The sequence below is a fragment of the Hyposmocoma kahamanoa genome, unplaced genomic scaffold (genome assembly GCF_003589595.1).
Source record: "Hyposmocoma kahamanoa isolate Upper Pololo Valley unplaced genomic scaffold, ASM358959v1 102, whole genome shotgun sequence".
NCBI lineage: Eukaryota > Metazoa > Arthropoda > Insecta > Lepidoptera > Cosmopterigidae > Hyposmocoma > Hyposmocoma kahamanoa.
Window position 1 is genome coordinate 15,911,793 of NW_020653337.1, and position 16,058 is coordinate 15,927,850.

The window sequence follows — 16,058 nt, forward strand, 5'->3', positions numbered from 1 at the left end:
AGGAATATTCTTCGACAAGTTCAACTACACTAAAGCAAGTAAAAGTAATCTTTTCGTATTCTAAAGTTTTTCTATAGATAAAGCTATAGACAAAATTCTCCCAACTGTGTTTTGAAAAAAGCTTCAAATTCTTATCGCCATTTTTATTTTTAAAGAATGACTATGAAGTAGCCGAGATAAATTTCTTTTCTTTTTAAAAAGCAAATCTAAGTTGAAATTAGCTTGAAGAAGCCTAGAACTTCTTGGAAATGGTTTGTTTTATGAGTTATTTTGTATATTTAAGCTTTCTATAAATATTTAAAACCGAAAATCGGTAACTGTATTTTTATTAAGTTTATTTAAGTATTATACATAAATATTTAAAATTTAGCGCATTACTTTTATGGCAGGTTTTACATCACTTTTCACAATGTATTTAAAGTCGCACGTCAATTTGCGCTTTCTAACCGATTAAACATTGCATGAAAAAGTCAGAAATATTATATCTAATTTCGCCATGTTGCAATTTTGATAGTTTATATTTTGTAAGCCATGAAACTTGAAATCTATTAGTATTAAGAGAATTGCGTCCTATGTTTGTAACGCTTTAGTACTTTGGTTTTAAAATAGCATTACTAAGAGATCTATCATACATATAAATTATCTAAAAACTATCTACAAGACTAAATAAAAACTGTCTACATTCTACAAATGGTCTTGTAGCATTCTAGAAGGCTTACTTCAGAAAAAAGATAAGAATCACTCTTAACACTACCTACAGATAGTTTCTCAAAGCACTCTTGTGATCTACTAATAAATTTGTGCCCACTTTTACTTTAAATGATCTAGAAACCTTCTTCGAAATATCTTGAGGGAATTTGAACTCTTAAAATATTCAATCGAATTAAATTCTAATAGATATCTTATAGTATATATTTAGATATGGGTGTGCTGCTTGGGTATTTATAGCTGGTTTGCAGAATTCTAACGCTGTCGTGTGAATCTCAGTGACGAATTTTGTGATGGTCGCCCGTCCACTACTGTGAACAATAAAAACATCGAGGCTGTGCCGCCGTACGATCAAAACAGATAGGCATGTGACATACCATGAGATTCGGGCATCTTTAGGCATAGGCATGAATTAAATATAATCAATACTATGCAAACATTTGGGTGTGAAAAAGCTGCGCTCTCGGTGGATCCCACACAATTTGACTGAGGTTCAAAAAACGGATCGCGTCACTTAGTGCAATGCCATGCTTACCAGACTCCACGAAGGGGCGTCAAATTTGGTGTGGGACATAGTAACAGTTGACGAAACATGGATTTATAGTTACAGTCCCAAAACAAAACAGCAATCGAGCGTATGGATCTTTCGAGATGAGCCAAAACCAACCAAAGTGGCGCGTACAAAGTGCCTCTTAGCGGATGATTGATTCTTTTTTTTAATAAAACTGGACACGTGGCTACTGTTGTTTTGGAGAATCGTTGTGCCGTGAATTGTGATTGGTACACGACCATTTGTTTGCCGGAAGTTATTGACAAATTCTGTAAAAATAACCGTAAACTCTGTATCATCTTGCGCCACGATAATGCCAGTTCTCACACGGCCAGACAGACAAATGAATTTTTGAAGGTGAAAACGTTGACCTTATGAGCCATCCCGCGTACAGTCCCGATCTGGCACCTTGCGACTTTTATTTATTTCCAAAAATTAAGAACCAGTTACGCGGTCATCGATTTTCATCGCCTGAAGCGGCTGTCAAAGAATATGAAAGATATGTTTCAGAGATTGTCACGGCGAAGTGGCATAAATGTTTTCAAAATTGGTTCATTCCCATGAAAAAGTGCATTAACGCTAACGGAGAATATTTTGAGAAACAATAAATTCATTTCTGACCATTTATAGTATTATTTGTTATTCATTCCGGAAACTTATAGTGCGCCTCTCGTACTTGTGAAGTTTTATCAATTTAATAATGATGCACTCCTTCCCGCGTCATATTGTTTATCAACAGAAAAAGCGTTACTTAAAATATCTCATGTAAAATAATAAAAAACGTTGAATAAAATATATTAGTGATGGCGTTAGAATTAAATGAAATAAAATAAAATTCATAAGAGTTGGTAACAGAATACTTAGAAATGGGGTAATATTTTTAAATATTTAAAATAGAGTAAATAGTTAGGTAAGCTTGTCTACCTTTCAACAAAAATCATAGCTTCAAAATCCGGGAGATATCTCGAAAACTGCAATGTGAAGCGAATTTCTGCAGGTCATCCCTTCCGCCTTTAATGAGAGATGACGGATCGCTGGCTCATTCCGCTGAAGAGAAAGCAAATCTTTTTGTTTCTCTTTTTGCTTCCAACTCCCGTCTTGACGCTACTTTGCAAACACCACCTACACTACCTCGATGTGACTCGGAAATGCCCGAAATCACTATCCGTCAAAAAGAGGTTTTGAAAGCTTTACGCAAATTAGACGTCAACAAAGCCAGTGGCCCTGACGGAGACCCAGCGATTGTCCTGCGGAACTGTGCACCCGAGTTGTCTCCGGTGTTGACTCGCCTGTATCGCCTCTCTATGAGTTCTGGACAAGTCCCGAAATCCTGGAAGCTTACAAATGTACAGCCTGTACCTAAGAAAGGTAGTCATGCCGACCCATCTAATTATCGACCTATCGCAATCACCTCCATACTCTGTAAGACTATGGAGCTCGTATTGAACAGCCGTCTCCTTGGATACCTCGAAGATAACGATCTCCTCAGTGATCGACAATATGGTTTTCGCCGTGGACGATCTACTGGGGATCTTCTTGCGTACGCCACACATTTATGGAGCGAGGTTGTCGAGAAACGCGGTGAATCGCTTGCCGTGTCTCTCGACATATCAAAGGCCTTTGATAGGGTTTGGCATGATAGCCTGTTAAACAAGCTTCCAGCTTACGGAATTCCTGTTGGCTTTTGCACATGGATAGGCGATTTTCTGAAGGATAGGTCAATCCGTGTAGTTGTAGATGGTTACTCGTCTGCTCCTCATGGTATAAATGCCGGTGTACCTCAGGGATCTGTCCTCTCCGCCACTCTATTCTTGCTGCATATCAACGACCTGCTGCTGATGCCCGGTATCTTTGGGTACGCAGACGACAGCACAGTGGCGGTGAGTTATGTGCCAGACGCCCGAGACAACAGTGAAGAGATCCGGTGTAAGCGAGAGGCGATGGTCACCCGGTTGAACCTGAGTCTGAAAGCTGCTTCCGACTGGGGAGATGCTAACAGAGTCAGGTTTAATGCGGCTAAAACACAGGCGTGTCTTTTCTCATCAAAACGGAGTCCCCTACACCTTACTCCGACTTTCCGAGGTGTATCCGTGCCGATAAGGGACCACCTTGAGCTACTTGGTCTGGACTTATCATCCAACCTCAACTTTGGGCGATACATCGAGTGCTTGGCAAAAACTGCTGCCAGAAAACTAGGCATACTTTTCAAGGTCAGGCGGTACTTCACACCTGAACAGCTTTTAAATCTATATAAAGCACAAGTTCGATCCTGTATGGAGTACTGCTGCCACCTTTGGGACGGCTCTGCCCAATACCAGTTAGCTGCCTTGGACTCGGTGGAGCGTAAAGCAAAGAGACTTATTAACAATAATTCTCTTGTGGAGTCGAAGCTCCAAAATCTCGATCATCGCAGAAAAGTAGCCTGCTTGTCGGTTTTCTATCGGATACATTTCGGGGAGTGTGCGCAGGAACTTTTCAATTTGGTTCTCTCTCTCTCTCTCTTCCCTCACCGTTCCTCCTTCGGTCGACTAGAAGGTCCGGAGCACTCCATTCTTATGTCGTTGATATTCCACCTATTCGCACTAAGCGCTTTGCTTCCTCCTTTCTGATGCGTACGGCAAAGGAATGGAATGCTCTACCGGCATCTGTATTTCCCGAAAAGTACAATTTGGGGCTATTCAAGGCTAGAGTGAATAGGCATTTTTTAGGCAAACGCGTCCCATCGTCGGTCACATCGTCGCTTAACATCAGGTGAGATTGTGGCCAAGCGTGTGTCTATTATATATATAAAAAAAAAATAAAAAAAAAATGTCCCGAAAAATTCAAAAATTATTATTTCGGAAGCTTCACGGAGTTGGTACTTGATTTTTTTTGTGGAATTAGTCTTTATATGCAGCTCAGTTTTAAAGCAAGTTGCAAATCCAACTAGCATATACTAAGGCCAGAAAAAAATAAAGTAAAAAATGACTAAATGGCGCTTTATTCGCAGCCTATACGTGCCTACAAGTAAGGCCTTTCAAAAAACAATCTAAAGAATTACTTAGCTGGAACGAATTGGCCACTAGATTTTTAAATTTTCAAAAAATATCAAATACGGGACATAAACCTTGGTTAAGGTTTTCTCCAAAACTATTGTAGAGAGACTCATGGGAATTTTACTCATGCATTCGGAATGAAACGTTTTCTCTGATTATTTTGTTAACATGACAGACATGTCCGATTTTAGGGGTAAAAAACACTGTGCGTGTAGTGGCCTACACTCATAATTTTTGTTTAGTAACGAAGTCAACTGTTTTTTCAGGGTCAAGTTATACAATGCAAGGAACTCACTATGATGTATGTAAAGTATTGAAACATCCGAAATATGGAAACGCGAAGCAATATTATTACTACGATATAGCTCTTTTACTGTTATCAAAGGCTATTAAGCTTAGTAGAAAAGTTCAAATCGCTACTATAGCTCCTAATCATAAGTGGCGAAATGTGAAACACACGATGAATATTGCTGGATTTGGTTACATTTATGTAAGTAATAGAAACAATCGTTTCTCCATTAGCGTAATAACCAAATCCGAGACAGAGCAAGATTTGAAGAAATTTCTTCATAAGACGCAATTAAATAATTTAATTTTAGTTTCTATAGAGGTAGTATAATTAAGCCGTGGTAGCTGAATGGTTTGACCTTGTTTGCAATGGCGAAGAAGACGATAGATATCAGTTATAATAATATATATTCACCAGAACAGAAATAGAACAACCACATATTTAGACGATGGAGAAACAAAAATAGAAAAACAATGCTTGTCATCGTACAGCTATGAACAAAACTAAGCGGCCAGTATAAATCTATAATCTATGGGTATAGAACCTCAACAGACCTATCACCTCTCAAACGGAGGTCGTGGCTTCGAATCCGGACACGCACTTCTGAGTTTCTCGGAATTTATGTGCGATATTCATTTGAAATTTAAACATTGGAGGTAGCGTAGCTTTTGTGGGTTTTAGCCCAACAAAAGATGGTCAAATTATGCACTATGAACTTTAATCAGAGTAATTGGCAGTTTAAAAAACTGTACAAATTTGTGAAAGAATTTATAAAGTAAAAAATAACGTTTGTTCGAGTGAAGCTCGCAATTGGATCTCTCCCACTAGTGGGCCGCACGCGCCCCCCGCGGCCCCATCCCGCCGTTGTCGGCTAACTTCGGCTTGCGCCGGTTAGCGTCGGCAACATCCTCCACCCCAGTGCTGCTCAGCAGCACTCACCATCCATGGGTATTCGAGCGATGCGTGCAAACGACCGCATGAGCACACCATTATTGGTTCTTATTTTGACGACTCTTACTCCACCGTCTTTGCCTGGCAACACCTGTTCTACCAAGCCTCTTGGCCCGGTGCATCGAGGTCCGTCCGGGTCCACAATTAAAACGAGGTCCCCCACTTGCAAGAGCCTCTCCTCTTGAGTCCATTTTTGGCGTGGCAACAGGTCGGGGAGTATTTCTTTCACCCATCTTTTCCAGTATAAATTAGCTAGTCTCTGGGCAATTCTCCACTGCTTTTTTAAGTAAAAGTCGGTATCGGTGTAGGCGCTGAGGTGGGGTAAGGCAGAAGAAGAGCCCGATAGAAAGTGATTCGGCGTTAGAGCTTCTGTACTGCCTGGTTCTACAGAGACGTGCGTCAGCGGCCGACTATTCACTATACTTTCGACCTCGGTCAATAATGTACACAGCGTTTCATCTCGTGGGGTACGTTCTTTCAGCACCACCTTTAAACATTTCTTTACAGTTCTGATAAGCCTCTTCCATGCTCCAGCCCATTGGGGACTAACAGGTGGGATGAATATCCATTTTGTACCATGATTCAAGGACTTTCGCTTGAGATATTCCTGGTCTAACTCCTCAACTGACTTTTTAATTCCACGTCAGCTCCTCTCGAGTTGGTGCCATTGTCTGAATACAGATATTGTGGCCAGTTACGTCGTGCCCCCGTTCGTCTAAGAGCCATTATAAAGGAGTCAGAGGTAAGTGAATTTACTACTTCTATATGTATCGCCCTCACAGTCAAACAAGTAAATAACACTCCGTATCTCTTTTCCCTTCGCCTTCCCACGGTGACTTCCAGAGTGCCGAATATGTCGACCCCAGTGATGATGTGCTACACGAGCCTCAGGTAAGTCTCCCATTCGTGGAATTTCTTGTTTACATTTTCTTATTCTGCATAACATACATTTTAGTTACGTTAGCAGCGGCGTCAATTCGGCCACCAACGCGTAAAACTTCGTGTTCATCAAGGTAAGGTGATAAAATTAATAACCGGCTTGTTTTACTTACGTACAATCCGCGTTTTAATTTCATTATATCTTCAGGAAACGATTTTGCTTGGCTATATTTTATAAGTAACCTTTCACCATTCTCCATTACAGTGCCGTCATCTTCGTTACTACGTTTACATTTGTTTATGAATTTCAGCATTATAAAAATAGCCCTGAGCTGTCGAAACCTTCGGGGAGAGAATCTCGTCGGCTCAGGAATCGGTAAGTTTTCATTATCACATGGCGTAATTGTCATTACACATTCTAATCATTACCGGTGTCGCCAGGCTTACTGGTAACCACTTCCAGGCGCGTCCTGCTTGCACTCGCGGTGTCTATGAGCGTCTCGCTCGCACTTGCAGCGGCCTGATGATATTGTCTAGGCAGACGTATCTCACGCATTGATTGTAGTTGACAAATCCATTTTAGCCATTTTCCGTAGATATTGTCGGGCACAGATTCATCCCAACTTATTTTATGTTGCGAAATTTCTTGTATAATTAATTTTCCATTTATTGTGAAAGGCGATCAAAAACCGTAAACGTCAAAAATTGACATAATCACTCGTAATATGTCTCTTTTTTTGGGCCTTTCTTTTCCACTGATTATGTTTTCAGATATTTTCTTCAATGAAACATCGAATCCAAGCGTGTCTTCTGTAGGATGCCATAATAATCCAAGTGTTCGCTCGCCCTGGTACTGCTGTCCGGCTTTGAACCATACTGCACAACTATCGAGGGTGTCTTTTGGAATGCAGTTGTTGACAGTTTTGCTATTGCTGTTCCAGTTTCGTATGTGAAAATCTCCTTGTGCATATATATAGGTGACGTCATGAATTAGTTTCATCGGTGTTTCTTCGTCAGGTAAGCTATCGATGTAGTCATCTACATACTCGTAATGTTGCGTGTATATAACATTCGCCGCTTCAGACACAGTACATTCGAAGTGTCGTACGTTTTTATTTTTTGTTTTTTTATTAACAGTTTGCCCCAAATATAAGTGACGTCATCAGGTAGGTATCCACAGGATCCTCAGGGCTTTCTCGGTATAGAAAGCGTAAGGTGTGTTGACCTTCAGATTTTATTTTAACTCTGAGAATCATGGATATGTTCCTCAGAGTTAAAATAAAATTAATATCGCCGGTGATGGCAATTTTATTTTCTCTAAATCGTAACATGATTTAATATTAACATTAACGACATAAGAAGGAGTTCTGCCTAGGTTTAGCAGATATGCCGAGTGAATCGATGGAGAAAGACAGGCGAATATCTTCATGAAGATCACGTAAAATTAGATTATTTTCCAATATAGTATCTTGTTCGTCGTTATGAGAAAGGTGTAGTGACGTGTTTACATTTTTTTGTGACGTAACTGATGCTTTATAAACGACACGGTCGAACCGTCATCGAGTAAAGCAGTTGCACTAATTATTCCGTTAGGTCCATAAATGTTTATTGGCACGACTTTTAATAGCACTTCGCACTGGTTAATGTTTATATGAGTTACAGTTTCAGTCTGGCCCTCACTTCCCGCCAGTTTCACCACTTCACCGTGATTTTGACGCAAACTTGAACCCGGTATGTAGTGCAGGAGTCGGTGGTGGGACTGGCCACACCCTTCGACGTCACATACTCTTCACGACCCAGGGCACGAACAGCTGTGACGTAGTTTTTTATTTTAACAGCAAACGGCACAATTTGTTTGTGGTAATCCGGCTGTAAGAGCGTGTAGTTTTTTTTATTTCCGTTAGCATTCTAGAAATTATTAATTCCGGGTTGCTATATTGTAACTCTAGTGTTGACATCAGAGCTTGTGGTGACGTTCCACTCATGCGAAGAGCGTTGACGGAATCTTTGGCGGGTCCACGGAGACACTTTCTTAATCGCCATATATTTTCGTTATCACTGAAACTACACGCCCTTACAATTTAAACAGGCTTTTGAAGAATCATCTTCAAAAGCCTGTTTAAATTGTAGCCATTCCTTTGGCTCACCGAAGAATGAAGGCGGTTCCCTCGGCTTGCTGATGCGGCTCAGCAACGCCGCGTTTTGACTATTGTTGTATGCAGAGGTGGTAGCTAATTACTTCAATGCGCTGGCTAACTGAATAGAATAGAATACAAAATATTTTATTACTACGCCACAACAAAAATATACACGGTAATAAAATGAAGATAAAAAAAGATGAAGCTACATTAAAACAAAAAATTAAAATTAAAATAACTGGAAAAAAAGAATAAAAATAAAATCATACACAACAACAAAGCAAACATGAAATATTTAACACAGTTAGATTAAATGTCATGTGCGCGGCTGTATGTGCGCGTATGTAACAGGATCCCACTCAGCTATTGTCACCACCGAGAAAAGGCTGTGACGCTGATTTTCAGTGGGCCCTAAAACCGAGTGAGTACCGGACGAACTGGTGGATTGGCACCTCGATACCGGCTGCTTCTGCTGCCGGTGGACACAGCGGACCCTATTTGTTTACAGTCTCGGGGGCTTGCTGTGACTCCAGTTCCTGTCGGCTGCGCTCGACCCACCTTACAATATCACTTTTGATGGATTCTTGATTCAGTTCTGTAGGTGGACTGTAATCTTCTAGTTCGGCAAGATCCGCTTGTAGCCTTTTGTCTATCAGGTCCATTTGAATGCGAGCTCCTGCTTCAGCTGCTTCTAGCTCCAGCTTCTTCCGCCGTGCTACTACAGAAGATGAAGACGACTTTGATGAAGAGGACATTTTTGTTTCAGAATAGGCAGTGTTACGTGAACAATGAGGTTGCGGTTCTTCGTTTTTTCTTTGTTGTGATGTTTTAACACTACCCACATCTAAATTTATAGTCTTGTCTAGCTGTTTTCTTTTGTTCTTTTTCTTTTATAGACGTTCATGGTTGCTGATTTAGAAGCTCTTTTTCTTATTCTTCTTTCTTTGCCTGTTCTCGTCTTGTAGTGCTACGCGTGTTAACCATCTTTGCTGGTGTACGGACCATTTACGAACTTTAATCAGAGTAATTGGCTATTTAAAAAACTACACACTAGTGGGCCGCACGCGTCCACCACCCCGCCATCGTCGGCTAACTTCGGCTCGCGCAGGTTTGCGTCGGCAACAGGTAACATAATTAAGCCGTGGTAGCTGAATGGTTTGACTTATCGCCTCTTAAACGGAGGCCGTGGTTTCGAATCCGGGCACGCACTTCTGAGTTTCTCGGAATTTATGTGCGATATTCAATTTGAAATTTAAACATTAGAGGTACTATAATTAAGCCGTGGTAGCTGAATGGTTTGACCTATCGCCTCTCAAACGGAGGCCGTGGTTTTGAATCCGGGCCCGCACTTCTGAGTTTCTCGGAATTTATGTACAATATAAAATTTGAAATTTTAAACATTGTGCCGAAACCTGCACGTCGAAGAAAGTTCACTAACCTCGGCAAACGTGTGAAATCCCTAAATGATGAAATCATATGCGCATTGGGTCAGCGTGGCGGACTATTGCATAACCCACACCCATGCCCGGCAGTGGGACGTTCAAATGGGTCGTTGGTGGTGATAATGATGTATAATCAATATGTAAAGACCTCGGTGACCCAATGGTTTGTACTGTGGGCGGACGGACGGTTTGATTCTCGTTAAGACCAATTTGGAAGATGAATTTTTCTAAATTGGTTCTGATGTCGGTGTGCTGGGTAGTGCACCGGAGGGAATTCCGTTGCTTTGGGACACGGCTGTACAGTAAAACTTAAAGTTAATTAGTGTGGCTATCTGTCGGTATTATTAATGTAAAAGTTTAATTATTACGTGATACGCAGATAGTCCAATTTATGCTAAAAGTAATGACAAAAATACGATAAAAGATCGTGAAATCTGTCTAGAAGGTGGCCGTGCATTACAAAGATGCTAATTTGTTATAAAGTAAACACGAACTCTTTTTGAAATCCTTCATGTATAAATAGGGCTGCCATCTGTCCTGGTTTTCCCGAATTTGTCCTAGTTTGAAGAGAGTCGGGGTAAGTCTGGAAAGGGTAAAAATTATTTGCATCCGGGGAAAATCCGATTAATTGATTAGCAATTTAAAAACAAGTTTTAATTCAATCACGACGCGACACAAACACCCAAAAATAAAAAATGGGGAAAAGTGAAAATTCCAAAAAAAATGAAAACCTATTGCGATAAAAAAATAAAAAGTTAATTCTAATTTCAATTGATATATTAACAATAAATGAATTAAATATTTCTAATTGTATTTGATGACTTAAAATTTGTTCAACACTTTATGATTATATTTTATGAAGTATTACTTAGTCATCAGTAAGTCAATAGTCATCACAGACAATTTTATTTTCATTTTTAATTAATTTGATGACTGACTAATGATGATGACTGACATTAGAACGCCAGATATAAGTTTGTTAATAATCACTAAGGTAAAAAAAATCAAGATGATTATTTTATTTTTGTTTACGAACACTTTTTTAAGAAGTCTTAAATTTATTTAAAACAAAAATTTAATTTTAAAACACGACAAATATTTTAAAATAGTCGCGAAAAGCAAAAACATGCACCCCTGAAAAATTATTCAAAATGGCGCGTTCGCCCTTTCTATAAAATACCAACGATATATCCATGTATGTTAGTATATTAAATATTATAACCAAAATATTATTTCACAGAATACAGAGGATTTACCCAATCAAATGTACGCGACACGAATGCACTACGTCGACGCGAAAATTTGCAGTATATCTCAAACTGGTGAGGGAGATTATATGCCGGTGCCCGAACATATGTTTTGCATGATCGGCTCTACCTTTACTAGTGACTGTTTTGGTGACTCCGGCTCTCCTATCACCTGGAGAATGTAAGTACACGCTTTTAAAAAAAAGTTTTTTTTTACAGAACTTCCACGAAAATATCGAATTTTATACAATAAAAAGTAACTTCATATAATGGAGTATATTAGACTTCAATAAGTCTAATATACTCCACCCCATAGAACAGATTCAGGAGCACGTGATGTGCTTGACAATTAAAATTGAAATTTAACTTTATGCGCTTACAATAACAACTCTCAAAAGTCTAAAGTGTTGTTCTAAAGCTTGATGTTAAAATATTTACAGGTAGCTACGTACTCTTCCTTTTATTAATAGAAGTATTGGAATACTCTTTGAACCAGTGTCTCTAGTACAAGTTTACTGGGACTGTTTTCGCTTGTCGCTAGCGACCGCGTAAATTACTTCACAATTTGGTATGGCAAATTATACAGCGCCCCGAAAAAAACAACATTTTGTGTACAAACATTTTACGCGTTCATTAGCAATAACTGTCACAGCAATCTCATGGTAGAGGCACAGTTTATAATGGCAATTATTAACACACATATGTAATTGGGTTTGCGAATTTCAAAGTATAAATGAAAACCATTCGAAAAAATAAATATGAAACTTTCATCAATTATACATAGGCTATGTTGATCTGTACATTTTTCCATCTCTTAGGTTATTTTAGAATTGTCCTTTCATAATAAATCCTATCTTTACCACTTTAAAGTACACCGCTAAATGTCGTTTTATGGTCTTTTGTAAATACCAAAGAAAAACGAGAAAATCTGAAGGGATTATGTCGGGCAAACACGGCGAGGTAACACATCCTAACCTAACTGCAATAGTTTTTGACGGCTTTGACCTTTACGATTTGCCAGTTCTGGGCGTTTTTTATGAACAATAAAATTAAAACTTTCGTGTTCATCATTCAAAGTTAGCAAGTGGCAAAAACCGCATGGACTTTATGGCGTACCCATTATTTTTAAACTTGATATAACAACATATTTACATATGATCATATATACCTACGACCAGGACCACATGTCTGCTAATTTTAAATCATCTGTGTTGTATGTCGATAGTGTCAATGATAGGATTTTGTACGTTTGGTATTCTGCTAAAAGTTAAGAGGGGCTTGTCAGTGGCTAGCATCGATTATATAACCAGAAATAGCGACGAAATGTCATTTAATTTGTTTGAAAACTATTCTGCCATATCATTACGGTGATAACTGCGCTCCTATTGGCCAGCCCGAATTCGAAACAATTGACCGGTGTCGTCAATTGTTTCACTTCAAATGAAACTTCACTTGAAATGTGATTTCGTTTGTTTTGTAATTAGATGTTTTGCCCACACCACCGAATGGAACAGCCCCCCATAGTTAGAGATATTATCTTTATTACAATTAATACAGAATATTTTTGGAATATGTGGAGACGTACACACAGGTCAGTTGTTGGCGCTGTACTATTGCAGCTTTTTAATTTGTCATTTCAGTGCAAACACGAGTTGACATTGAATAATGGTATAAGGCATATCAGCCTGATGTGTTGCCAGGGATGGATGGCCCTTATTTCGTCTCTATTTCTGGTTAATACTCGATGCTAGCCATCGAGCTATTATTCAACTGCCATTGTAATTTTGTGGTATTCTGCTCTTCAAAGGCGAGTTGACGGCGCAGTCAACTAATTATATGACATAAAAAATACATTTGATTTGTTGAGTAAATTGATAAGAAAAATAAAGATATGCGTAGTAATTTCCATGATAGTTTTAGTAAGGCAACATCGATCGTTAGTGATTAAATGAATGCATTCCACTCACTCTCTGCTGAGACTCAACTGCCATTGCAACTAGCAGAATAACAAATATTCTTATAATAGCAATATAATCGCACTGGTTTCTCAATGGAATTACAATGACAAGTGATTTCAACAAAATCAACAGAATTGGGGCGCTGACTTTGAGATAATGAATTTTTCTTGTCTTTTTATTCCCAGGTACATAGTAGGATTAGTTTCGCATGGTCGAGATAACTCATGTGGTTCAGAAGCAATGCCTTCCTTGTACACTGATCTAACGTACTTTAAAAGCTGGATAATGGAAAAAGTGAAACAGTTAGAATCAACACCTAAAGCAATATGTGACGAGGAGAAAAGACAAAAACAAATAAAAGAGAAGCAAAGACGTGAGAAAGAAAAAGAAAATAAAAGAAAACAATCCACAGCAAAATTAATGAAATTAATACCTATAATTAAAAACACAAATACAAGTCAAATTTTTTCTGAGGCTTGGCCAATATTTAGACCTCCATTCAGTTAATAATATTTTCTATGCGATAATATATTTTTGTAATAATGTACATAAAATACCTTGATTTTTATGAATAGAACGGAAAACGCAGTTGCTAAGAGACGTCTATTCATTTTGCGCCACATCGGTCGGTGTCATACCTTTCTCATCTCTCATCTTCCTTCTCAGATCAGTTAATACGCCCAAACACCGTTCCATATTATATTTACTATGGTTAGCTTCCAACCAAGATCTCCTTATATCAAGCATTTACTCAATAGGTTTTGAAACTTCATTAAAACAGTCTGTACAGCAGCGTGACAACCGCGAAATTAGAATAAAATAGACTACAGTAATAGACTGCAAAAGCAGCTTCTTTCTAAATTAAAGATTAATTAATAATTAAAGATTAACATATACATACATTGCATATTAAGCTGATAATTAGGTTACGAGTGAATTTCTAATTATGGCTCTATTTGACATTGGTAACTACTACAAAGTTGACAGCTCTCTGTTTGCTCGTCTCCAGCCGCCAGGAAATCTCCACAGCATCGATAGTCCCCGAATCCTCTTTTACCCTGAGAGGAGGCGAGAGTCCTCTTAACTTGGAATGTGAGGCACTAGTTTAGAAATATCTAGAAAATGAAACTTCTTTCGGATCCAAATAGCGCATATTTCTTTTTCAAAACAACGTTTTGGGCGCTTTGAAGGTCCCAAAAGCACGGCTTACTTAGTCTTTCCTATGTATAACAACCACGAAAACCTAAGAACTAGAAAGATCTTTTTTGTTGCTGTGTGCTTAGGAAAAATAAACTAGAATTTCCTACACACTTTTCTAATTTACTAACACCGCTCAGAGCCTGAAAGAAAAACTAAATGAAAATAGCTGAGAAAGTTATTTTGCCACATAAGGATGGTAGTAAAACTATTCGTACAAACTAGTTATGTAATTTGTATTAAAACTGGAAGACGTGTTAAATGTTTACACATCAAATAGAGTAGTAATTAATTACAAAATCAAGAATGGATTGAATCGTCTAAGTTTTCGGTAACATCATCTGATATATTGTCTTACATTTAGTAATATCCGTGCAGGGTTATGGCATTTATATGGGTTTAAAATTCAAAACCTATGCCAAATACTTCAATCTACTATATATAAGAACATTCACAGAAACTATGTGTTCTAAACAAAACACTATCAGTAGTAATAGTCTTGTGTTTTAAATTTATCAAAGAGTTACTATCATACTTAATCTGTGATTTAAAAGTTGACTATGATTTGTCTTGTTTTAATACGCGTTACTACGTGCTTGCGAAAACGAGATGGAAATTGTTAAAGATGTTTTATTAATATGTCGTCATTACCAATTATTAAATAATATATAAATTAATCGAAAACCACAATATCAAATCGATGTGAACAATTTTAATCTTTAGTTTGAAAATTTACTAAAAAGAAAATTACGAATTTGGTTGTGAGTTTTACTGACTAGATAACTCCAAATTAAACGAACAATTGTGTTGATAAAAGTTACTTATAAAAACCTTTCCTTTCACTTTTTAATAAAGATCCAAGAACCGAAAGGTCTGGAAAAAACAAAAGATGGTTCCGGAAGTATGCGGCGCAAAAAAATAAAAAGTACTCTATGAGAACTTAAAAGATTCTTGAAATAATTTCAGTTATATCTTTGCAACTTAGAGCTCTTTATGGCACATCAACTGTCGCTTACCACCAGGCACTTGACTTGTTCGTACTGTCAACTGGTATCGTAAAAAAAGGTATGCACTATAAGTTGAAATAGTCATTGCACACCGGCTTCAATATTGACCCGACTCAAAAATTTGTTGTGCAAGTGACGGTTATATTTATAATGTTTATTACGTCATCAAATCTGTCATTAGCTCACTTTAGACTGAGTGCGCTAATTGTTTTCAAACTTGAACGTCTAAAGATGACATCTTTTCAGCATAGACTGGCGATTGTATAAATTCAAATTCAAATCTTGTATTTAATATTTGTCATAGGATAAAAAATACCATTTGGGAACGCTCGCCTGGAATGTCACAATAAATATTGACTTTAAAAGCTTTTCTCACCTCATTCGGCGTCGGTAGCGGTGGCGTCTGCGAAAAATGGGATGCCAACATGATTGATGAGCACCCCGAACATGGGCCGGACCGTTCGTTGTTGAAACAAAACCTGTCACGCTACTGTTAACTTTTTATCATGCCTTTTTGAATATAAAAAATACAAGGCTGCAACGTAAAATAATAAAAGCTGTGATTATTAGCCTTTTAATTAATAAGAAGCCAAGTTAATTCACGTGCGATGATGCTTGATTACTGATGCGTTTACATTATATATAAGATAACAAATA

At 38.1% G+C, this 16,058-nt stretch overlaps 1 protein-coding gene across 1 annotated transcript in view; it reads left to right on the forward strand.

Annotated features, from left to right (window-relative positions):
• The window catches only part of LOC113233936 (hypodermin-B-like), a 16,426-nt gene extending 2,722 nt beyond the window's left edge, over window positions 1-13,704 (forward strand). Inside the window, exons 3-5 of the mRNA XM_026469175.1 lie at window positions 4,560-4,783; window positions 11,233-11,420; window positions 13,383-13,704. Coding sequence (XP_026324960.1) covers window positions 4,560-4,783; window positions 11,233-11,420; window positions 13,383-13,704 — 734 coding nt within the window. The remainder of the gene's footprint in view (window positions 1-4,559; window positions 4,784-11,232; window positions 11,421-13,382) is intronic.
• The last annotated feature ends 2,354 nt before the right edge of the window (window positions 13,705-16,058 follow it).